Genomic DNA, 25,826 nt, shown 5'->3' with positions numbered 1-25,826 from the left:
AAAAACATAATTCAAAAAGCCATCAACAGCTGGTCCCCCCCCATCAATTTCTTCTGGTGATGAAGAGCTGCATCTATTAAAACAGTTATTGCTTCCCAGATGATTAACATTGTATGTAGGTTTCAATAATTTCAGTTGTCTCAAATATTTTTTCCTTTGGGAAAACCACCCCTGCCTCTGCATAGCATCAACTAACTATTTCTAGGGGACAATTCTACAGGTGCTAAACTAATGTCTAAACATACGAAACACTGCTTAGCATTACACATGATCTATACTGCACACAATAATGGATGCTGCAGATTAAAACATAAAAGTACAGGATTGACCATTTCAGATCATTTATATAAACATTTCATTATCTGACTGCACTGTTCATATAGTCAGTTATGGACAATATTTGTGTTAAAATGAATCTTCCACATAATACAACCAACTTTAATACTGATCCAGAACACAAGCTTATTAACATTACAGCACGAATATGTGTATATATTAAAACTCTGTATAATATATCATTAGAATTTGCAACCAGCTCCTCTATAATGTAAACTAGGACCTAAGGCTGAAAAATATACAACATTTTAAAATCATCATCAAAAGAGCCTTAGAACTGAAAAAGTTTGGGAAATTGCTCTTTCAGCTGACTTCTTTGAAAGGCAAAGGAGTTATTCTTGACTCAAAATTAGGAAAGCTTCCATCTGTACTGAAAAATAATTGTATGCTTATTCAAACAAGTTTCACTCATACTTCAGACTGGACCAAATCCTCTCTCTAGCACACAGCCTGAGTGACTGGGCTTTGAGTTAACAAGATCCGTGGAGTTTCAGGAGAGGAGATGGAAGAAATCCAATCCCCAGGGCATGCAGTAGCACCGGATTGAGTTCTATGACTATTTATTGTATGTGCGGGTGGATACTACCTTATACTTCCCATCGCAAATTCGAGCAAGGGTCTCAGAGTGATTTGCACACAAACCTCTGATCTGGAAAGGGATTACTATACTCATTTACAGGTGGGGAGAAAGAGGCCCAGAGAAGTTAAATGACTTACCCAAGGCCACACCAAGTCTGTGACAGAGCCAGGAGCACAACACAGGACATTATTTGTGAGGAAATATTGGAAGAAGTAAACATATATATAGTTCAACTGAGGGGAAAATTACAGGGAACATAATAGTATACAAATATTTGAAGGGTTTTAACAGCAAGGTGGGAAAGGAGGAATTTTGTTTAGTGGAAAAGGGAGGATTTATTTGTTTAAAATGGAGCCAGAAAAGATCTGGACAGCTGTATCAATTACATCAACAAATACGGTACTATACAATAACAAACGTTAGGACCCTCCAGATTCCCCCATAAAATGAAGATTGTCCCATCACAGCCTTCCATCAACTCAGTTCTCTTCATCAGAAAGAACCAGCCTGGGAGATCATATAGATCTTGTGGCAAGTTGAAGGTTGGCAAGTTTAGGCTGTGACAGGGGAGAAGCCACCTCACATTTAAACCAAGAGGCTGTTAGCTCAAGTATCTTACCCAAACCCAGCTTCCACAGTGTCCCATGAGAGGAGTAGTCACTCTAGCTAGAAGTGACAGAAGGTGAAATTTAGGCTAAATATCAGGAAAAGTTTCCTGGCAGCATGATTGATTAATCTGTGGAATAGTTTCCCAAGAGAATTGGTGGGAACCCCAATCAAATGGCACAATTAAAACCAAATGGAGCAAAACACTAACGTACAATAGGGAGCAGTTCCACAGTGGCAGGGAGATGGATGGTTAGGTCTTTTCCATCACGGCATTCTTTTATGACTTGATCTCCCATTCTGAGTCCTGAGCTTTAGGGCACTGGCTCATGCCTGCTCTACTTATATGCTGACAGTATTCTGTACCATACTTTTCTGCCTGGTAACTCTTCAGTATAATTTGTATCTACATCTAGTTTTCTAAATCTATGCTTTCTTGTTTTCTCCCTGTACCTCGGACACAAATTTGTGATTGGGAAAACTCCTCACCCCTCCCGTCTAGACCTTCCAAGCATTTATAATGAGTGTATTTGGCAACATTAAAATGCTGAACCATTCCACCTGTGAACTGTTTTGTTCTACTGCATTCAAAACCAGTTGTTTAATTTCCCATCCAAGCTAAAATGCCTAATGTTTAAATGGCATAGTAAAGTATTCAAGGCACGGCGCACTAACGAGACCAGCTTAGTAAAACATGAATGAGAGTTCTCTAGCACATGAAGGATAAACAAAGGTATAACACCATTTATGGCTGCATTTGAATGGAAGGAGACCATATACCTTGCCCCAATACAGTGGGAATAAATACTGGGTATGAAGCATGCACACATACAGAGAGCAAATATTTAAAAACAGAAAGGACGGGAACCATTCAACCAACTATCCTAATGTCAGCTATCCAAGAATTGAATGCTAGCAAATGTTGTTAAAGATCTAGGGCCAGAAAGTGCCTTATCACAAAAAAGCCAGAGGGGGAGGGAGGAGACAGAGTGGCTGGGAACTGTGCAAGCGTCTCCCCATGAATTTTCCTCTGCACTGTTCCTTTAAAGAGAAAAAGTTCTGGACTCCTAATGGGAGCATGAAACCAACAGTGTCAGAAAATTTGTGGGGGAAAGGCAGGCTTCTTCCCTGGAGATTGTGGGTTCCTCCAAGGTTTACCCAGGGACCTTCCGCCTCTTTTAGCATGGCCCCCTTTGGCGCTGTACTGCCACTGGCTGAGCCCATGTCCCCAGTGCCTTTGCCTCACCCCCTCTCTGAGGGTTCAGAAGGGGAGCTGATGTTGCTTGGAGCAGCTTCAATTCTGCCATATTTTTCCACCAGGATACAAATGCAACTGTATCTGGGACTCAGTGAAACAACTCTGGGCCCCAGTGCTCTTGCTGCATGATATGAGTGACTGTCTGCAATGACACACTAGAGCTTCTGGAAGGTCATGGTCACAGGAAGAGCAGGTTCCTTGCCCTCCCAACTGACAGCTCTATTCCAGACAGACTCTTACAGGGCTTGCAGACCTTTCTGGAGATCACTTTCCTAGCTTCCTATTAACAAGGAATCTGTACCCCAGAGGTGGAGACTCCTAGTGGGGAAATGGTGTCTTTTTTTGACAATCAAAAATTACTGTTTAATTGCCAAGAACTTTCATAATATACAAATATATTTAGAGGGCACATACAGTAGCTACCCTTCACCCAGTTAAGCACTTTGACATTCCCTGATGAAAGGTGCAAGTGGAGCGGAAAGCACTATTATAATAGTTATATTTTGAAGGTTATCACAAGGATAATTCACATAAGATTCTGTTTTCTGGCTGTGATTTCTTTTCAGAAAAAAAAAACAGAGAAATGTTAGAAAGTCACAACCTAATGTAAATTTCCTATATAAATTGGACATGGGTATTTAAATGGTGATGACATCACAGTAATTCATGGATTATGTATGAAAACAAATGTTTAAAATGCCAATTTCTGAAAAGTCACTTTCTGATGGGTCTGATGCATGAGCACTGTAAAATATCATCCCTTCAATAAACCCCCAGAAATGTATATTCTTTGTGTTATTTATGATTGCTCCTCTGATTGCAATCAGCTTTCTTTCAAGTAAAAAACTAACTAAATAAATAAGAATACAGCCTGCTAACCTAGAATCAGTTGAATCTTACTTCCACTATCAATCAGCATAGTTTTTCCACTGACTGCAACCCAATTAAAATCCAATTAGCTCTGTAATTTGATGGAAATTGCTATCACAGAATGCATTTCTGTAATAAATGCATCATAGAAGAACCTGATAGGGAAGGAAGGATGTTTTGTGGTTAAAGATGGTCTTGTAACACAGGCCTGGGAATCCGGAGCATAATCCAAGCCCATTACAGACAGTGAAAGGACCCACAGCTTTGGACCAGACATCTGATTCTCAAATTGCTGATGTAAAAGTTCTAACACAATCTCTTACCCTTCACCACAATATTTTTAAACAACCATAACTATGGCTATTTCATCCCACAGAGTCAAGAGTTTTGACTCTTCAGAGGATCTCTGTATTGAGAGGGTTTTATTAAAGCCATAACATATAAAGGACCAATATCCAGACGATCTTAACTGCAACCATATAAGAACGGATGTTAGTTAACAATCTTGTAGCCTTGCATTTCCCCTTGTCCTATAGGAAGCAAATGTCTGTGACAGAAACTCAGTACCATTCAGTGGAATTCATCCTGTAAGGTAAGGATTCGCTGAAAAACAAATAGAATTTACAGCTCCAGGAGTTGGCTTGTTAATTCTGTAATGATAATTTGTCATTGTTGCTTTGATTTTGTGTCAAAAATGGGGATAATACTTGCCTACCTTATAGGATACTGGGGACTGAAATTAATTGATATTTGTAAAGGGTGCAAATGGATGGAATGAGTTATTGATGTGTGAAGTATTATAAATTTCAACATGCCTCGGGTAGATCCAGAGTGCCCAGAATTAGCCAGCTGGGATTAAATTCTACTTTCACACTGTCATCATTTTACAAAAAGGCTGAAAAAGAGTTCTGCTGTGTATTCAGCTATAATTAGCTAGAAGTTTTGTGGCACTTGATAGTTACCATGGAGAATTTCTTCGGAACAAAAAAGTCTACCAAAAATACATGTTAGGTGATTATGTACTACTTTCTATTAAAATATGCTTTTAAAAAATAGCTCCAGTGTACTCCAATTATTGACAATTTCATATTCTTCTCTCTTCTACACTGCATCATGGAATCATATTAATTGAACGATATGTACTACCATTTTAATAAAATTCCACAGCAGTGGTTCACTGAGATTACATACAGTCAAGTATCAGGGGGTAGCCATGTTAGTCTGTATCTACAAAAACAACAAGGAGTCCGGTGGCACCTTAAAGACTAAAATTTATTTGGATATATGCTTTCGTGGGTAAAAAAACACTTATCCAAACTACTTCTTCGGATAGTAGTTTTTACCCATGAAAGCTTATGCCTAAATAAATCTGTTAGTCTTTAAGGTGCCACCAGACTCCGTGTTCAGATTACATAGGGAATTAAAAATGGTATATTCGTTTTTATAATTTGCACCTGAAACAGTAAGTCTTGGATTTAAAACACACAAGAAGAATTGAAAAAAAAACCAAACCTGAATGGGGGGGCAGGGGAGAGGGAGAGAACAAACAAATCAATTAAGTCAGCAAAGTACTTCCAAAATGTATTTGTAGCTAGAAGAAACAACTCCTGATAAAATCGTTCATGCTTATATTATATTGCTATTGCAACTACAGAATTACAAACTTGCAAAGGTTTTTCTTCCATACATCAGATTTCATGCCTTTTCCTCAGTCTCTCATAACTGATTAAATAATGCCCCCTTCTTTTTTAATTGTGCTGCCACACTAAAGCAGCAGAAATCAGAGAATGTCATTTATCAACGGTGCAAAAACAATGAGCAACTGATCACAACAGCATGGCAACTTACAAGTATTTTTCTGAGATTACTTCTTATAAATTAAAATAAAGGAGACTTTTGACATACCCACATCTGATTATGCACCTATAGATGTGACTTTTTGACTCTAGCAACGTCACTGATCAACCTACACCTTTATGAAAGAGCAAGAGAAATGGCAAAATTCAAACCAGCTCCAGGGACAGTCTTTAGAAGTGATTATTTGTAGACTCTGTATGTTAAAAATGAAGCTCCTTACCCTTTTTCTCAAGTTGTAGGTTAAGATGAGGTTCCTGGAGAAGGAGTGAGAAAAGGCTGTATAGAATTCCAGCACTTTCTGTAAGGCTTCCCTTTTAATCACATGAAGGTCACAGTAAGTCAAGGCTCTTACATTAGCACAGGACTGAGCAAGGGTAGCTTCTTTCCAGAACACATCGCCAAAAACGTCTCCTTTGCCTAGAGAAAAACATGCATCAAAGTATCATTATTGCAAGGTAAGGACTCAAACAATGGTCACCAAAAGCTGAAATGGCCTTATCGGTCACTCATTGCAAGCCAACGTACCATTGTATGGCACAATATAAATATTCTGAGCTCCAAATTTCAACCCAGCACCTCTGCTTTATTGCAGCCTCATTTCTTGTAAGTGGTAAAAAATTTTAATTTGCCATTTCTTCATTTTCTATGTTAAATTATGTGAGTTCAGCAAAAACTCCCTAAAAAACAAGCCACAATCATACTAATATCATGAGACAATTTCCTTTGTACCCGTCCCATACATACATCACACAAGAATACTAAAGATCAGTAAGTTATTAGTTTTCCAATTATATCTTACACAACACTTTTTAGATACCGATTATGACAACAGTGTGTTAGGCCTGACAAGAGAAATGAACTAGCAAATGGGCCTCTTTGCCACAGAGGGTTAAGAATGAAGAAATATGTAAGAGACCAAGAAAACTTCACCACCAAACCAGAATTTCTGTGTGATTCCATGAGCTTTCCTTCTGCTTCCTTCTTTCCCACTAAAGTATAAATGTTTTCCTCTTGAGTGGATGACACTGGCCGTCTGGTACATTAATCCATATGTACTGACAAACTGTATTTTATAAGCTATGCTACGTTCTTCTGTAAAATCCAGTCTGGTACCTTGTAATGTATGAGCCAATTTTATCTCTGAACTCTATGGAGGAATGTCGGTTACATTTCAAGTATCAGTATGTATTGAACCCATCCTTATAAGCTCCAATTCCACCTATTCTGTTTTCCCCAGGGCTAGCATCAGAGACATTAGTAAAGGTACCATGTCGGTTAGTTCCCTCTCCTTCTACTCCCCTTACAGAGAACCATGCAAGTTATTAAAACTGGACATTTATGTGCCAAGTGCAGTATAAATTTACCATCTTATTTGCCTGATCTCATATTCCAACAATAGGGAATCTGCAAATTGATCATGGTAACACTAAATACCCTGCTGCAGTAAATAGCTTTATCGTCATCATTATTAATAATAGTGCTCATTGTTTAAATGACATTTTTCTGTCTTAAATATTTGCTTTCTGGATCAAATTGCATAGATCAAGATTAATGATTAAAACATGATCTCAAGCCTCACAAGAAGCTAGTATCCACTCACTTAACACAGGCCCTCTCCCAGAAGGCATTCACTCACCGCAGTCATTGAAGTGTACTGATTTTTATGCACCATAAGAAATATGCATTTCACTGGATAAAAGGGGGTTGTTGACCTTTGTAATAAATATGCCTTGAATCCAGAATTTGCCATGCAATTAGCTGGACAACTGTTTCAAATTAATGCCATGTGACGCTACCAAGTATGCAAGTGTGCTGTCATTGACAGGATGTCTGCCTAGTAGCCTGAGCAAAATGAGGAATTCTTGAAGGTTAAATCCCAGCTCTGCTCCTAAATCTCTTGTTGGCTCTAAGCAAGTTTCTTAACCTCCTAGGCAAATTTCCTCATTTGTAACATTGAGCTAGTTTACTTACTTACCTACCTCACAGAGGCAGGAATGTTAATTTGTAAGCAAGAGCATTATATATACAGGCTGAGTGTCATTATCATAACGGCACATCCCAGGGAATTCCCCCTCCCCCCCCCTTTTTTTTTTTTGAATGATGGGCTAGATCTTCAGCTGGTCTATATAATCTAGAGAAGACATGGCTCCATTGAAGTTGATGGACTTATGCCAATTCACATCAGCCAAGGATGTGATCCACCATCTCTAAAATATCCAGGTTTGATTTTTCAAATAACTCCTTGTGCAAGCTCCACACTGCTGTATTTCTGTCAAGAGCATGCTTTTTTAAATGATCCTTTCCTGCAATTTACAAAGCCCTACCGGTGGCTGTCAGCTTCAAAACAAAGTGAAGACGGTTGGGGGGGGGGAGAAAAAAGTGGAAATTTATGACCAACATTGAAAAAAATTGTCAAAAGAGAAGGATGGGGAAGACTCCCATAGCAGCAGAAACAAACTTACATCCACGAGTTAGACACATCAGGTCAGAACAATCACTTTCCTACTCACAACAAAGAACCTAACAATTTCAACATCCACATACTTCCTCTTCTCATTCTCTCAATAAAGCAAAGTGGTCAGTAAAAATGGACAAGACTAAATGGCTGAGTTTTGTGCCAAATATCCATAATTTAAAAAGTAAAAGTAAAGCAAACAGAGAGGGAGCAAAATGGATCCGAAAGCTCTTTGGTGAAGAAATGTCCAAGGGTGGCAGAGGGAAAGCATAGACTAGGGTCTCTCTTCACCTATGCTCCTACCTCCACCTCAACTCCTGAGGAAGAGAATCTAGAGAATACATTCAGAAGCGTGTCACGGGGTGTTCTCCCTCAGACCCCTCTCCCACTGCATTCCAGACACATGCGGGGACATTATCCTTCAGTCACTACTCAAGTAGATGAGCTAAGCTTTTACCATCAATCATTTATATACCTCCTGGGGATTGTGGGCTGGGGCCTGCTTCCACTTTCAGCTCACTGCCACTCTGAAGAAAGCCAAATAATTCATTGCTTGGTTTTTGTTTTAAAGCTTATGTAGGCTCTGAAAAGTGATTCAGTAAAACTGACACGATGGTATGCCGTATTTTCTTCCAGTGACTCCATATCAGATCTGCTGCTCAGTTTACAAGTCAAAAGATGATTTGTTCCAACTGCCTGCACAGCACGCTCAACCTGGGGTTTTTCTGCCTCTCAAAAGTAGCATCAGTAATGAAGATGCTGTCATTGGAACTTTGCTGATTATTTTGTTGCTATTGTGGTAGAGAGAACAGAATTCAGCTCACCATAGCTATATTGCCCTGAAGTGCTAATAAAAGTAAAACTTGGTTTGCTCAGTAGTGCAAGAAGACATTATTCAAACCAGTGCAGGCAGTAGGTTCAGTAGCTGAGTAAGAGAGTAATGTATCTAGGATTCATGCTGCAAATTTTGAATCTAGGTCTAAATTTACAACCCCACAAAATTCAGAGATGCTTGGATTCATGGTATATTTTTGCCTTGATCGTATTATTAGGGCCTAGCTACAAGACACATGCAGGGCTCTGATCTTAAGGCTTGTGCCAAAGCCTATTAAAGTTAATAGGAGTTTTTCCATTACCTTCAGTGGGGTTTGGATCAGGTCGTCTTCAATGTGCATTAAACAGAATCTGCATCGGAGAGCTGCACTGAAGTCAACAAAGCAACTCAAGATTCATACCCCCCTGAGGCCAGAATCTGGCTTGATGGCTGTTCTTTCTTACACAAGAGATGAAGTTTCATTCAAACTACTAAAAACGTCCAAGAACTCTGCTTCCACACACTATCGAGCTGATACAAAGAGATGCTAAAAATGCCAGATACTTTAAGGCTACTGTGTATGATGGTGTGCTGAAATGATCCAAGGCCACTGTGGTGCAATTTTGTGGAAGCTTCCTGATGCTGCTCAGTGTAATGCATAGGTGCTGGAACTAGAGGTGCTCCGGCACCCCCTGGCTTGAAGTGGTTTCCATTATATACAGGTTTTACAGTTTGGTGCAATGACTCTCAGCACCCCGGTATAATATCTCAAGAGCAGTGCAGCCCTAACAGCGGCCTAGAAGATCATGCTTCAGGAAATACTGGTGTCTTTGACACTTACCAGAATTACACATGTGCTGATAATATGCAGCATCCAAGCAGAATATCCTCTATGTACCTCAATAAAGGGCTTCCATAGAGCTGAGTCCCCAGGATTCTTCCTCTCCATCCAAACAAGTGGAGGCTCAGACTATTGCAAAATGAAGTGTGGTCACAAAATGGGAAAAGCCAGAGCCCCCTGTGGTTCTCTGTTCTGGGTAAGTGTTTGGCTAACACACTGTTTTGATGTTAAAAAATATCTTCTCTGTCTCTCTGTGCTTTTCCTGCTCTAATTGTGCCCTGCACTTAAAGTGGGAGCAGAGGATGAAAAGCCAATTTGGGGCAATAAGCCCTGATTCTGCTCTCAACAGTTTTATTCATGTGTAACTGCAGTGACTTAAGTGGAATTACTCCTTATAATTCAGAGATCTAAACGAGACCAGAAATCAGGCCCCGAAAGGCTTAATTTTTTTGTGTAGTTTTAATTAAATGCCTCCCCAAGTTGGACATAAAATGTAAATGAATACCTTTCCTCTTATTTTTACATGAAGAATATTGGACTTCAGAGGAACTTCTGAGGACAAGTACAAGCACCAGAAGAAAACGAAAAATCATCTTCCCTCTTGACATAACTTTAAGGCAGTGAAAAGGCATCAGCAAAGCACTGAACCAGGCAACCATTTTCTAGTGAGAATGAGGCATCGGGGGAAGGGGAGAAAATGCATTCTGTCCCACAGATTGTTTGCACAAGTTCTCAGCCACTTCAGTGACCTTTGTTCTGGTCCTCCAACACAATGCCCTTGGCAGAGGTTGGCACATGAAGGTGATTTGCTGTTCTAGGCTATTTAGGCTATAACTCAAAGTCCAAATTGAGCCAGTAATAAGACACAAATCACTACTCAAGTATGGAGCTGATCTATACTATTTTCTACTAGCCAAGGCTCCAGTCTGAATTCACAGTAGAACAGATGTAGAGAAGAGCTACTAGGATGATCAGGGGAATGGCAAGCTCGTCTTATGAGAGGAGACTAAGAGAGCTTGGCTTATTTAGCCTTGCAAAACTAAGGCGGAGAGAGGATTTGATTGCTCTCTATAAATGCAGCAGAACAGTAAACACCAGGGAGAGAGAAGAGCTATTTAAGCTAAAGGACTATGTTGGCACAAGAACAAATAGGTATAAACCAGCTATGAATAAATTCAGGAAATTAGTAGGTTTCTAATCATCAGAGGAGTGAGGTCCTGGAACAGCTCCCAATAGGAGTGGTAGGGGCAAACCACCTAATCAGTTTTAAAAATGAAGCTTGATAAATTATGTGATAGGGGTTGCCTGTGAAAGCAGGGGACTGGCCTCAGTTACTCAGGGGGTCCCCTCCAGTCCTATGTCACTATGATATTTCTCTGTTCCTTTTCCTCCACTTGACCTTAGCAAAACAATGGGAAAAGGGCAGTAGCCAAACTATCACCCTTTCCGTTTCCTTTCCACACACAGAAAAGGCCAGGATTCTGCTCCCATTTAAATTGATAGGAGTTTTGCCACTGACTCCAGTGGGGCTGGATCAGGCTTTGCTGCCGGCTGGTTCTTCCAATTACAGCTACTGAAATCTATTGCAGCTTTGTGCCTTACAGCTTTATGGCCCTTTTCCATAGTCACCCAAGCCTCAGGAAAGGTAATATTCTTCCTAGAATATACACTGAATACAAGACAGAATTGACAATTCAAACATGCATGTGGCAGCGATGGCTACTGTATGATCAGCAGAACATCCATGAAAGGAATTTCTCTTTTTGGGAGAATATCTGAAAAACCTTTACTCATGGCTGCAATCTCACAGTGTAGCATAAAGGAAAATTGTTCTTTAGAGCTGTCATTTTTTCCTTATTTAAACTCAGGGGCTCAGATACCACAGTGCTGGGCAAGGTATAGTTCTATTCTACTCTGTATAGATTCTTCCACCATCCTCATTACCGTGGTATGAGAGCACATTCCTACGTGACAAGCTCTCTTTCTCACCGTCTCTCCAGGGAGAGAAGTGTGTATATAATGGAATGTTTTATTTTTGTAGGGTTTTTATTTAATATTTATTTTATAAAACCTAGCAAGTCCAGTTAGATACACTAAAATGCACATTAAGTAGGGTCATGCAAAAATAGCAAATATTATTTCATGACATTTCTTGGAAACAAAATATATACAACTTTGCTCCAAGTCAATTTACTTTTCACAAACGATTTGTAAAATGCCAACTTTTAAATATGAGTATGCACATTTTGTAATTTTACAGGTTTAGTTCTTAAAATTCATGTATGCTGAAATATAATTTTGAATATTCCGAGGTAGTTGCTCAAATATATTTACTCAAACTGGTGCTAACTTTTGAGTTTCAAGAACCTTGTAACTGACTGGATTGAGAGATCTGCTCTGGGTCTGATTTGCAGTCAGAAAACAGAGAAATAGCTGTGACCCATGTGACATCCTCAGGGCCATACTGGTAGTATATATATGTTGTGTTGATACGGCCCACATAACACAGAGAGCTGCATATGAGGACCACAGTAGTAAACAGGTTGAGAACCACTACTCTGTGGTCTGCCTAGTGGATGGAACAACGTGGTATGCACATACATCCTAGTCATTCCCTCTCAGATATTGGCTCAAAGTGACTTAGTAGCCATTCCACGTAGAGTTAGATATCACAGGCTAAGCAAGATTGAGTTTTGTCAGCACTTGAGCCCTGATATAGCAAAACACGTAAACACATGAATAGTATCACAATAGTGACTTCAACATTCTATTGGCGTTGATAGGTCTATCCACATGCTTCGAGTTATGCATGTGCTTAAGTGCTTTGCTGGATGGAAACCTTTCTGGATAAACTCCAGGTGCTGCAGGCACTGGTGTCCTTGATGGAGCAGGCTGCACACTTCTTGAATCAGTACTCGATCAACATCCTGCCATGTAGTTAGCTGTGGAGGAACTGGGTTGTAGGAGGTAATGTCTCCTGGAGGAGGCACACTGTGGAATCATGACATAGACCACTTATGGTCAACACAGATTCCCTTGCACTGTGCACAGAAGTCAAGGTTTTAGCCTCACTGTCAGGCCATATTCCAGGTAGGATAGTGTTCCCCCTGCAGTTTCAAATATTTACACTGCATCTTTGTAATGCTGTCAAATCACAGTCGTCAGCAAGTGGGTTCAAACCTGGGATCTCTGAAACTTAGTATATGAGCCTCAACTACATGAGTTAAAAGCTTATTTATAATGTTCTGTTTTGTTAACACATGAAGTTGGTACTAATCTTGCTTTTCAGTAACAGTTTTATAGCTTCCTTTTTGTATGTGTTTCTTTTCCTGAATGCTTAATGTAAAAAACATATCACTACATTTGGCTTCACTTCCTGTCCTAAACTGTTGTGTAGAGATGCTGTGCATTGTTAAACAGCTGATTCTTCCCACACCAGAACTGGCTGCACTTCAATTGGCAGAGGGAAATGAACCCTGCATACATCCCTGGTCCCACATATTCATGAACAAACTCATGTAAGGGCTACTCGGGTGATAGTTATAAAGTACTTGGATACTATACAAATCTAAAATTTCTTATGTACCCGTATCTATAATCCATATACCCACTGCAGATCAAACCATAAAGGGTATAGTTTGTACTTCAAAAAACCTGCAAATAAATGTCATTTGTATAATTGTATTTCTGAACATAACCTAATAATCTCCCATAAAGTTATTATAATTTACTATCTATAGCACTAGGGCTTGTGGCATGCAGTGTTTTCTTCAACACGTGTTTGGTACCATTGACTTTCATAAGAATCACTATGTGATCTGCATCATCAATTAGCTTTCCTCTATTAAAACAAGACCCTGGACAAAGGAAAATTTGTCCTTTGTCCAGGACGCTTTGCCCTGACCTAGCATCCTACAATAAGGGGTTTTGTTGCTGTTATAATTCACTTGTTTATCTCTAAGAAAAAGAGAATGGAATACATCTCATGACTCAGATCACTGCGGCAAAAAATCACCACTGAGAGCTTCAGTTTGCAACACAAGAAGTTGCAATTTGTTCTTGCGTTTTTTTTAAGTTACCGTAAAAACACCATAAATACATGGCTGAGTTAATCCTTGTAATAAGAGCCTTACCTTTGGGAATTACCAGATTTTTGAGGACTTGATTTCTCAGCTTTAATGTTGCATGAAACTATTAGAAATGCACTTAGCACCTCACAGAATCTGGCCTTACATCTACATGCAAAAGTTTTACTGGCATAGCTATGTTAGTTAGGGGTGCAATTTTGGAGAGGAGGAGGAAGAGGGGTGAACATAGCGATGCCAGTATAAGCCCTAGTGGAGATGCAATTATACCAGTATAGCTTATTTCACTTTGCCAAACTGGAATAAAACTGTACCAGAACAAGCGTTTTTATACCAACATAACTGTGTCTACTCTGGCAGTTTTTGCCACTTTTACTATATCAGCATGTTTAAAGTGGCACAACTTTAAGTGTGGACAAGGTCTAGTTGAGCTGACAAATCAGAATTAGGTATGTGAGTGATCAAAACTGCAGGCCCACAACTATACCCAGAATTATTTGCATTTGCCTAAATAGAGCACAGTGCCTGAAAATCCATCGCAATATCCCATGAGATTGGATGTGTTGCACTGATACTTATTTTTAATCAAAACATACTGCAGATGCAGGTGGCAGCAAAGCTGACTGAAGTCCAAGGAAGACTTTCCATCAACTTCTATGGGTTTTGGATCATGGCCTCAGCTAGGAAGCCTCAGAATGCTATTCAGGGGTGCCTTTCCTGATGGAAAGTGAATATACAATATGAGGTATATGTAAACACGTATGTGGCTACATATGTTTTCAGACATTGGCCCACATGATAGCAATGGAAGGGTTTTTCCAATTTTCCCCTCTTTCCCCCTTTGGACATTCTATTTCCTTTTCTTCTCCTTTTTCCTTCCGGCCACTGAAAAAAGGATGGGTGTAAAAAAGCAAATTAAATTGGGGGGTGATTTTTGTAAAAACACAAAACAAAACAAAAAATAAAACAAAACAGGGAAAAAACACATTTTTGAGACTTTTTCCAAAATACACTGACCATTTTCAACCACCACTATTTGGAAATATTCAAATATGGTAATCAGCGTTATGGGCAGGCTGCTATTTGGTCTATGACACACCTTTCCATCTATAAGCCAAATCTTGAAAGGTGCCAAGTGAATAGGAGTTGCAGGTCCCTAGACTCTTACAACTCTTGGATATGTAGTAGCATCTTCACATTTTGGGTACTGGTGTATTTGTACATCAGTGATCAATACTGCCCACGTCTAACTAGAAACTGTCCACGTGTAACTAGTGTAGCTGTAGCTGGGTCAATCCCAGGATATGAGAGACACGAGGTGGGCGAGGTAATGTCTTTTATTGGACCAACCACTGTTGGCGAGACAGAGTTGAGCTTTCAAGAAGAGCTCTGCGTGGCTCGAAAGCTTGTCTCTCTCACCAACAGAAGTTGGTCCAATAAAAGATATTACCTCCCCCACCTTGTCTCTCCTGTGTAACTAGAACACTTGTCAGCCCTGCAGTTGTGTGCTGTTCGCAGAAGTACAGTCATTCTTAAGGGAATATTTCCACAAATAACGGAGTGAATCTGGCACCTCAGCATACCCGCAGGACCAGGGGGTATTTTAAGTAGAGTTGCATAAATTGTGTGTTATGAAACAAATCCACATGATACTCATCTGGTGTCAAATATTCAGCCGAACTTCCTCAAAGAACTGGCTGAGGTTCATGAACATGGCCTGTGTTTGCAGTAAGACCCTTCTTCTCCAGAGTATCTAAGGAGCAATTTGTCAATTGGTTAGAAGCAGTGTGATACCCACACATTACGCACACCTCTCATTTTAAACTATCTGCAGGCTTAAGCAAGGAATGGATGTTTTTGTGACAGATAACTTCTACATTTCATGCTCTACCAGAAATTAGAGACAAGCAGCAGATTTCCAGACAAACCCTCAAATCAGAGGCTCCTGATACCAACTAACAGTGCTTTTTCCTTGGTGTCCTTAGTATGTGAGTAATGGCTCCACTGTTTCACTCTTCCTATCCTCCATTAGAAAGCAAAATCCACATATATAGTGACAGCTCCTGCGCCCACTGAGACAACAGAAGCAGGATCAGCCTCAAGATGTGTATTAGTTTTTACATTAGACTCTTTTGTAGGACACATCCCAAACACAGGATTAGTAAATCAGACCAATCTGATTTTTCCCCTCAGTGAAGTTCATTAAATACACAATGAAAACCATAGGTTAGTCTGAACTGCCTGCATCAGGGTTAGCAGTCTGGCAGCAGGGAGGATTGGAGGTGGCCTGCAATTCTGAACAGACCCACTTAAAAAAATGGAGATCAATACCAGTACCAAGAGATGGAGGTGGGTTTTAATTAATCATTCTGCTTTCAAAAGTGAATTACTGTTCAATTTATAAAGTGCCATCTTAAAGCAGCACTGTGACATTAATTACTTTGTTAAGAGGTTCAGGAAACCCTGCTAACACCTCATAATCCACCACACACAATTTATTTCTTGGTCCTTAAAAGACAGCTGCTTAATTCTAGTCCAATCAAAATATACCTAAAATCTAAGAGCTACTTACAATATTCTATCTGCATTCTATCTGCAGGCCAGTAAGGCTTGCCACCTGGGCAAAAATACATGGCCATTCACTTAACACATAATCCAAACCCCTTTGGGGGTCTACCCAGAGACCCACCCATTTGTCTGCTGACACTTAAACAGAAAAGAAAATTACACAGAGAGCAAAGAAAATTACAGTCTAAGCCAGATTTTTCCTACTTCTATTACATTGTCCGCTACAGGGGGGGGGGGCGGGACTGTAAAATCTCAGGACAACCTCAGAGCTTCATCGCACACATGGCTTCCACCCTGAGGAATTACGAACGAGAAGTTCAGTTCCGCTCACACACCTAACGCCCAAATGAACAGAGCAGAAAAACAACAGTAACCGGTTAAACAAAACAGAGCCAAAGCTAAATAGTGCACCAAAACCAAATAGTGTTTCCTTATTCTATACACCTTTAATCATGCAATCCTTATCATATAACACCAACAACCCCAAACAAAGCAAACACAAAATAACAAGGGTAAAACAGATAGATGGTGTAAATTCTGCAGGGCCCCCCCCATTATTAATTGCACACCAAACTGTGACAAATTCCTGTTACTAATTTATCCCTCATGTCAGGTGATCAGACTAACAGAGCATATAATCAAATTTTAAAGCTTCATTAAAAATAATAAAACAACAATGGAGAGTATTGGGAATGCTCCCACCTCACACAGGAAAAACATGAATGCCCCAAGCCTTAAACCACTTTAATACTCACACATGTCTCACTGGGAAGTTAAGCTTTGCAAATATAATTCCAATTCTGTAACTTGTAGTGCCTTTGGTTTGCCTGTCTCTATTTTCCACAAGCAGCTGGGGCTGAAAGCAGTTTTCTTTGCACTTAGCATAGTCCGCACTAATTCATGACCTTGAACACAAAACAACTTCTCCTTTATCTCAGGGCTAAGCCGAATTTCAAATTAACCTGTTCCTAGACAAATTGCTCACACTGTGACAGAGGTTTTTCTTTGTGAATTAAAGCTCACTGAGATATATGATCTTATCTAGATTGAAGGTACCTTCTAATGGGCATTGTTTAAATGAATTTTTCACGCGTGTACAAATTCCAATCATTTAAATACCTGCAGGTTTTAGGACCATAATGTACGTACATGTAATATGCTGGGGTACCCTTAGGGGGTGAGGTGGAATATTTAGACAGTCCCTTACCCATTTTCCACTCACACAGGAGAGACTCACAAGGAAAGGGGAGGGAAGATGGGTTCACACACTCCTAGACCCAGGCAGCTTCCTCGCCGGACAATGCCTGGCCGAGTCAGCCCACCGTGTGTCGGATCTCCTAAAGATCCACTAGTTACCGGGCTAGCCCGGTAACAGCCACTCACACTGGTGTACACACACACACACCAAGGCCTCCTTTTCTTCCTGTTTCTCTTTTTTTTTTTTTTTAACCCTTTTTTAACCTTTTTATCTCTTTTTTTTTTTTTTTTTTTTTTTTTTTAACCACGATGCATCTTTACCTGGTCCGGACCATACCATGAGGCGGTATGACAACCCCTCTTGAGGCGGTAAAAACCCCTCAGCACCGGTGCATTTACCTATGCATTACCTTATGCATTACCTTATGCATTACCTTGGCCAACTCAGCAGTTCCCAGTACTGCTATAAACTAACCTTATTGGGGCCTCTCCCCAATACCACTTTGCATCTGATCCTGCTGCACAGTCAATAAGTTCAGATGGCGTGAGCCCAACAGAGAGACAGACGTCCTCAGGGACAGTCCTCCTCCGATACCCCAATAGAGATTTCAAAAGGTCTCATACCTCTCATGTGGCGCCATGGGGTTCGAAGGGGAATGATCCGTAGTAGCCGTCTGTGGGTCCGTGGGCGTTGCCATCCCGGACGAGCCCCCAAATTGTCGAAGAAAAACTAAGTTCTCGCTTTTTGTTTGGGTGCAGCAAAACCAAATACTTTATTATTTCTCCAGTAATTACCATGGAGGGAGAGAGTGCCATAGGACACAGGGTCCTGGACAGGTCTCTCAACTGGTAAACAATTACATCAAGCCTTTATACCGTTGTTTCAGACAATTTCTAGCAATAATACAGACAGTAAAAAGCAACAACTACATTTTGTTTATACATAAGCTTTTCTGCTATCTTACTAGAAAAAGCAAGACTGCACATTGCAAGGTCGTAATACTTTCACACAGTTCACTCTGTCTTACATTATCCTGCTTCTACAAATCTCACGTCATAAGGGTCACAGTATGGCCTGACTCTTGGTAACTAACATTCATTAAGATCTCTTCAAACCTTGTTAATTATTTACTGGCTTCCACACGTTTTCATTCAAAATCCTATAACATGAAAGGAAAAACATTTTAAACTCAGATGGAGAATAAAGTAGAGATGCAGGGTAACATTTACAAAAGTTAGGTGCCTAAGCCCCATTTGCAAAAGGGTCCTGGGCTCCTAAGTCACCTGGGCACTTTAGTAAAATTATCTGTGCTTCCTAAAAGGTTTGAAATACTTTACTTTGATGGCTACTTGCTTTTTTTCCCTGAGTATATTTTAAATGCAACTCTAATCTATTCCCATATTTGCCAGTATAAATCACAGTAAGGCCGTATCTACACTAGGAAGGGTTTGCCAGGATAGATATATTGGTAAATCCTCCCAATAAAGACACAGTCTATACCAGCAGTTTATACTCTTAGATGAGGTAGCTATGCCAGTAGGACGTTCTAGTGCTGAGCAGGCCTTAGTCTCTGTTCCAGATTCAGCTGTCGGCAGTGGAATACCACGTTCAGGTGATGGAAACTCACTTGGTGAGAGGGCACAGCAGCACAAATGATCTGCACAGCCCACTCCATCGGTGAGGGTGAACCACTCAACACATGGGTGGGGGATGGCCACCGAGTGAAGCCAGACAGGTTGGAAGATGCGACTTCCACATGACATGCAAGATGGGAGACACTGCTGGTGGGCCGCCGGACAGATTTTACAGCTGCTTTCCCGGATGGAAATCCTGCATTTCCACTTCCCCTTCCCCAAGGTAGATTACCCCTCTGGTATAGCCACTCCTCTAAGTGTAAAAGGGTGTGATTTGCCCACACGCCCACCTTTGCCAGGAGAGGAATCTGTCCTGCTGTGATCAGAATCTAGCCTTCTGTGCCTACAGCTGAACAACGGCTTATGGCTAAATGAGGAAACTAAAGCAATTTCAAAGGAACATTATAAGAACAATTCTGTTTGTGTCCTTTAAGATTGCAATTAGATAAAATTAAATCAGCAGGAATTTCTCCACCCAAAGTAAACGGACCATTTAATGTTCTTCTGAAACAGAATGTGACACATCGAGCTCACATGGTATTTTGAGAGAGAGAGAGAGAGAGAGAGAGTGCGAGAGTAGTCTCCTCCTCAGAGTTATAGCTTTATAAATAATAAAAACTTGTATTCTGGGGACATGCAAACAGCACTTTTCTGCCATCCAACAGGTTATCTTAAATAAAGTAAATAAATGTACATCTGAGACACACAGATCCCCAGTGGTGATAAATAAATTAAAGCAGAGATACTTGGATTACAAATTCACACTCAATATCCATTTACAAACTCCATAGACAGAATGTCAAACTCATCTTGGGTTATATGCAAAATCATTCTGACAATTTTTTCCATTATGTTATGTTCTGTCAGCTCTGAGAGCAGTACTAATAATCACACGTGGATCTACATTGTGATTTTTCCTATGTAAAAGTGTGAGGTGCTGTAGCAGTGGCTTGCCTCCTCTTCATAAATATGCGGCCACTGACTCAGTTCCCCTCTTCAATGCATTCATTTAGCCCTCTGGCTGAATCAAAATTACACCTCTTTCAGGGTGACAGAAGTCCGGCTCCTCCCTCCTGTGATTCAAGCATCATCACACTGATCTACTTCACAGCTGCTGCAAACTCACTCCATGCCTCTCTATCTCTTAGGCCTGTGGTCTACACTACGCATTTTAGCAGCACTAAATCGAATTAACCCTACACCTGTCCACACAACAAAGCCATTTACTTCAACATAAAGGGCTCCTAAAATTGATTTCCGACGAGGGGAGTAGCGCTGAAATCGACATTGCTGGTTCGAATTAGGGTTAGTGTGGACGCAATTCGACAGTACTAGCCTTTGGGAGCTATCCCACACTGCACCATTGTGACCGCTCTGGACAGAAATCTGAACTCGGATGCACTGGCCAGGTAGACAGGAAAAGCCCTGCAAACTTTTGAATTTCATTTCCTGTTTGCCCAGCGTGGAGAGCACAGGTGACCATGCAGTCCGAGAATCGAAAAAGAGCACCAGCATGGACTGTATGGGAGGTACTGGATCTGATCGCTATATGGGGAGACTATTCCGTGCTAGCAGAACTACGTTCCAAAAGATGGAATGCCAAAACATTTGAAAAAGTCTCCAAGGGCATGATGGAGAGAGGCCACAATAGGGACTCACTACAGTGCTGCGTGAAAATTAAGGAGCTCAGACAAGCCTACCAGAAAACCAAAGAAGCAAACGGATGGTCTGGTGCAGAGCCACAGACATGCTGCTTCTATGCTGAGCTGCACGCAATTCTAGGGGGATCACCACTACCCCACCCCTGACCGTGGATTCTGAGGCGGGGGTAATCTCAGCCATGCCTGAGGATTTTGCGGATGGGGAAGATGATGATGATGAGGACGAGGAGGAGGAGCTTCTGGAGAGCACACAGCACACCGTTGTCCCCAACAGCCAGGATCTTTTTCTCAGCCTGACTGAAGTAGCCTCCCAACCCTCCCAAGGCATTATCCCAGACCATGAAGCCATAGAAAGGACCTCTGGTGAGTGTACCTTTGTAAATATAAAACATGGTTTAAAATCAAACGTTTTTTAATTATTAATTTGCCCTGAGGACTTGGGATCCATTCGCAGCCAGTACAGCTACTGGAAAAGTCTGTTAACGTGTCTGGGGATGGAGCGTAAATCCTCCAGGGACATCTCCATGAAGCTCTTCTGGAGGTACTCCAAAAGCCTTTGCAGAAGGTTTCTGGGCAGTGCAGCCTTATTCCATCCTCCATGGTAGGACACTTTACCACGCCATGCTAGTCGCAAGTAATATGGTATCATTGCATGACAAAGCCTAGCAGTGTATGATCCCAGTGTTTGCTGGCATTCAAGCAACATCCCTTCTTTATCTCACTGTGTTATCCTCAGGAGAGTGATATCGTTCATGGTAACCTGGTTGAAATACAGGAATTTAATTAAGGGGACAGAGGTGGCTGTCCCTACGGGGACATTTGCCTGTGGCTGAAAAGAAATCCTTCCCTGCAGTTAGCCAAGTGGTGTGGAGGGAGGAGCATTGGCGCGGAGCTGTTCACGTTTGGCTAGGAGGGATCTTCCCTGATACCAGCCACGTGGTGGGGGGAGGGGCAAAGGGATCATCCCAGAGAATTGGATGGGGGCAGGGGTTAGTTTGGTTTCTGCTGCTGCAAGTTAACACAAAAACTGCAGCACTCAACGGGCTTTGCTTGGTATGGGAAAGGAGGATGCTGCTTTTATGAAGGTTGCAGAAGCCAAAAGACAATGGCTTACCATGGACGCATGCAAGCCGAGTTCTGTTGCCCGGCCCTGCATCTGTGATCTCTAACACCAAAGCTGCAGGCACTCAATATTAAGATGCAAAATGCGACCTTGTACCGAAATCACATGTGCTATGTAATGTGAATAGTGTTGTTCACCGTGAAAGAGTATAAGCATTGTTCTGTAAAATGTATCTTTTTAAATACTTCTCTCCCTTTTTTCCTCCCGCAGCTGCAAATTTTTCAAGCCTCCCTCCTCCATCCCGAAGGCTATCTCAGATAAGGAGGCGAAAAAGATGCACGCGAGATTAAATGTTCTCTGAAATCATGCAATCGACCCGCAATGAAAGAGCTCATTTGAATGAGTGGAAGGACACAGTATCACAGTACAGGAAAGCGGCCAACGAACATGAGGACAGGAGGGACGCTCAAGATGAGAGGTGGCAGCAGGAAGATCAGAGGAGGCAGGATGCAACGCTGGAGCTACTGTGGGATCAAACGGACATGCTCCAGCGTCTGGTGGAGCTTCAGGAATGACAGCAGGATCACAGAGTGCCACTGCAGCCCCTGTATAAACACCCTCACCATGTTCCATATCCTCCTCACCCAGACGTGTAAGAACGCGGAGGGGGGAGGCTCCATGCACCCATCCACTCCACTCCAATGGACAGCCTAAGCAAAAGGCTGTCATTCAACAAGTTTTGAAGTGGCTTTTTCCTTCCCTCCTCCCACATCGGCTACCTTGTCAGTTCTTTCCCTATTTTTATAATCTATTAATAAAGAATACATGGTTTTTAAATGATAGTGACTTTATTTCCTTTTAAAGCAAGCTGTGATCGAAGCGGGGAAGGTGGGTGGCTTACAGGGAACGAGTCAATCAAGGGGGCAGGTTTTCATCAAGGAGAAACAAACAGGACTCTCACACCATAGCCTGGTTTTCAAAGCTTCTCTGATGTGCACCGCTTCCTGGTGTGCTCTTCTAATCACCCTGGTGTCTGGCTGCCCGTAATCAGCGGCCAGCCGATTTGCCTCAACCTCCCACCCTGCCATAAATGTCTCCTCCTTACTCTCACAGAGATTGTGGAGCACACAGCAAGCAGCAATAACAATGGGGACATTGGTTTGGCTGAGGTCTGAGTGAATCAGTAACGTGCACCAGCGTCCCTTTAAATGTCCAAATGCACATTCTACCACCATTCTGCACTTGCTCAGCCTATAGTTGAACAGCTCCTGACTACTGTCCAGGCTGCCTGTGTATGGCTTCATGAGCCATGGCATTAAGGGGTAGGCTGGGTCCCCAAGGATAACTATAGGCATTTCAACATCCCCAACGGTTATTTTCTGGTCTGGGAAGTAAATCCCTTGCTGCAGCTGCTTAAACAGATTAGTGTTCCTGAAGACGCGAGTGTCATGAACCCTTCCCAGCCATCCCACGTTGATGTTGGTGAAATGTCCCTTGTGATCCACCAGTGCTTGCAGCACCATTTAAAAGTACCCCTTGCAGTTTATGTACTAGGTGCCCTGGTGCTCCGGTGCCAAGATAGGGATATGGGTTCCATCTATCCCATTGCAGCACAGCCATCCACTATGACCTGCACATTTCCCAGAGTCACAACCTTTCGTAGCAGCAGCTTAGTGATTGCTTTGGCTACTTGCATCACAGCAGCCCCCACAGTAGATTTGCCCACTCCAAATTGATTCCCGACTGACCGGCAGCTGTCTGGCGTTGCAAGCTTCCACAGGGCTATATCGCCACTTGCTTCTCAACTGTGAGGGCTGCTCTCATCTTGGTATTTGGCGCTTAAGGGCAGGGGAAAGCAAGTCACAAAGTTCCATGAAAGTGGCCCTACGCATGAGAAAGTTTCGCAGCCACTGGGAATCGTCCCACACCTGCAACATTATGCGGTCCCACCAGTCTGTGCTTGTTTCCCGGGACCAGAATCAGCATTCCACGGCTAGAACCTGCCCCATTAACACCATGATCTCCAAAGCTCCGGGGCCCGTGGTTTGAGAGAATTCTGTGTCCATTTCCTCATCACTCTCGTCGCTGCGCTGCCGCCTCCTCCTCCTCGTCTGGTTTTGCAGGTTCTGGTTCAGCATAAACTGCACGATGATGCGCGAGGTGTTTACAATGTTCATGACTGCTGCATTGAGCTGAGCGGACTCCATGCTTGCCGTGGTATGGCGTCTGCACAGGTAACCCAGGAAAAAAGGTGAGAAATGGTTGTCTGCTGTTGCTTTCACGGAGGGAGGGAGGGAGGGAGGGAGGGAGGGGGGCCTGACGACATGTACCCAGAATCACCCGAGACAATGTTTTTTGCCCCATCAGGCATTGCGATCTCAACCCAGAATTCCAATGGGTGGGGGAGACTGCGGGAACTATGGGATAGCTATGGGATAGCTACCCACAGTGCAACGCTCCGGAAGTCGACACTAGCCTCGGTACTATGGACGTACACCGCCGAATTAATGTGCTTAGTGTGGCCACGTGCCTTCGACTTTATACAATCTGTTTCCAAAAATCGAATTCTGTAAAATCGGAGTAATCCCATAGTGTAGACATACCCTTAAAGAGTTACACACCTTCCTCCAGCAAGCGGGGCAACAGCTTCTCCCCCCGACCCCCAGTTTAATATGTGATGCAGTCACTCAACACAAAGCCTATAGGGGCCTCCCCCTGCGGTCCAAGCTATTCCCTGCCAGCTAAACTTGGGGGAAGGAAGCAATGGGAACTTCACTTGCACTTCTTAGGGTGAATCCCTCTCAGGGATCTGAGGACACAGGCTGAATAACTGAGGAAAAATTAATATCTTGCCTCCTGTTTTCTTGTTTACAACAGATACTCTCAAATTAAATGTATTTAAGCAGTAATGTACGCATGGTGTTTCAATAATATTTTTACACTATTTCTCAAGCACCTGCCAATTACATGAGTCAGCAAATATGTTCCAGCCCCTACAGCTCCACAAAAAATGTAAATGTTCTAAAATGTGTCTTTACAGTGGCACATTTTGAACAAACTTGCCAGGAACTGAGTAAGAAGAAAACACACAAAGGAAAATGCATGTTGTCGTACTGAATTATGAGGTTGCATTAACGACTCTGCCACGAAGCTTCATCATTTCCTGGTCTTTTCACAGAATGCAAACAATTCATATCCTAACTCATATTTGTTTTTAGGTCAGCATGCACAGATAATGCAAAAAGCACCAAACCTGCCCATTGAACTAAAATCCTCTATAGTAGCCAATAGTAAAGAGTAGCAAAACCATTATACTTCCCTATGTGAAAGCTAAGAAATGCTGTAGACAACTCCTTTCTGGGGAAACAAAGTCTATTTGTAGAGCTATACACTTCCACACTCGAGGCCAGGCACTCAATTCCCATTAACTCATCAATCGCAATGGGGATTCCACCAGTATGGCCCCCATTGCTGTAGTATTTTAATGCCACTGTTGCCCTACAGATTGAGGGCTTAGCCATTAGTGCCTTTTGCTAAGACAAACAAACAATCTGCACACAAGAGTAACATATTTTAGCTCAAACACGGAATGTGAGAACATGATAAATGTAGTGGAGCTGAGACAGTGACTCTTGGGATCAAATGATCAGTTGGGCACCTAAACTGCCCCCACACATGGACAAACCTGGACTCTGTGCACAGAATCAGATAGCTGGATGCACAAACAGGTATTTATTAATAGCTCCCCTATTGGCATAAGCAAACACCCATTGTTTCCTGCACATATTTGGTGGGGGGCTCAGCTTACATGCCCTCGTTTGAAAAGGAGGTCCAACCTTTCCAAAAAGTGAGTACTTAAAGTTAGGCACCTAACTCCATATTTAAGCACTTAAAAAGAAAAACAGCCTGATTTTCAAATCACCCACAACTCTAATGGACTTCAATGAGAACTGGGAATGTTTTGAAAATTAGACCCATTTTATTCATTTTATGCATCCAA

General features: G+C 41.8%; 1 protein-coding gene across 4 annotated transcripts in view; it reads right to left on the bottom strand.

The window, feature by feature from the left end:
- KCNH1 (potassium voltage-gated channel subfamily H member 1) overlaps window positions 1–25,826 on the bottom strand; it is a 346,134-nt gene that overhangs the window by 122,853 nt on the left and 197,455 nt on the right. For 3 of the 4 annotated variants that reach the window (XM_045012018.1, XM_045012019.1, XM_045012021.1), the window contains exon 10: window positions 5,728–5,924. In XM_045012018.1, coding sequence (XP_044867953.1) covers window positions 5,728–5,924 — 197 coding nt within the window. Of the gene's footprint in view, window positions 1–4,160; window positions 4,254–5,727; window positions 5,925–25,826 lie in introns of those variants that run through there. The other variant, XM_045012020.1, reaches the window with a different exon arrangement.

Source organism: Mauremys mutica, chromosome 3, assembly GCF_020497125.1.
Source record: "Mauremys mutica isolate MM-2020 ecotype Southern chromosome 3, ASM2049712v1, whole genome shotgun sequence".
Classification (NCBI taxonomy): Eukaryota; Metazoa; Chordata; order Testudines; family Geoemydidae; genus Mauremys; species Mauremys mutica.
Note: the sequence above shows the minus strand (reverse complement) of the source record. Positions and strands in the feature narration are given on the sequence as shown.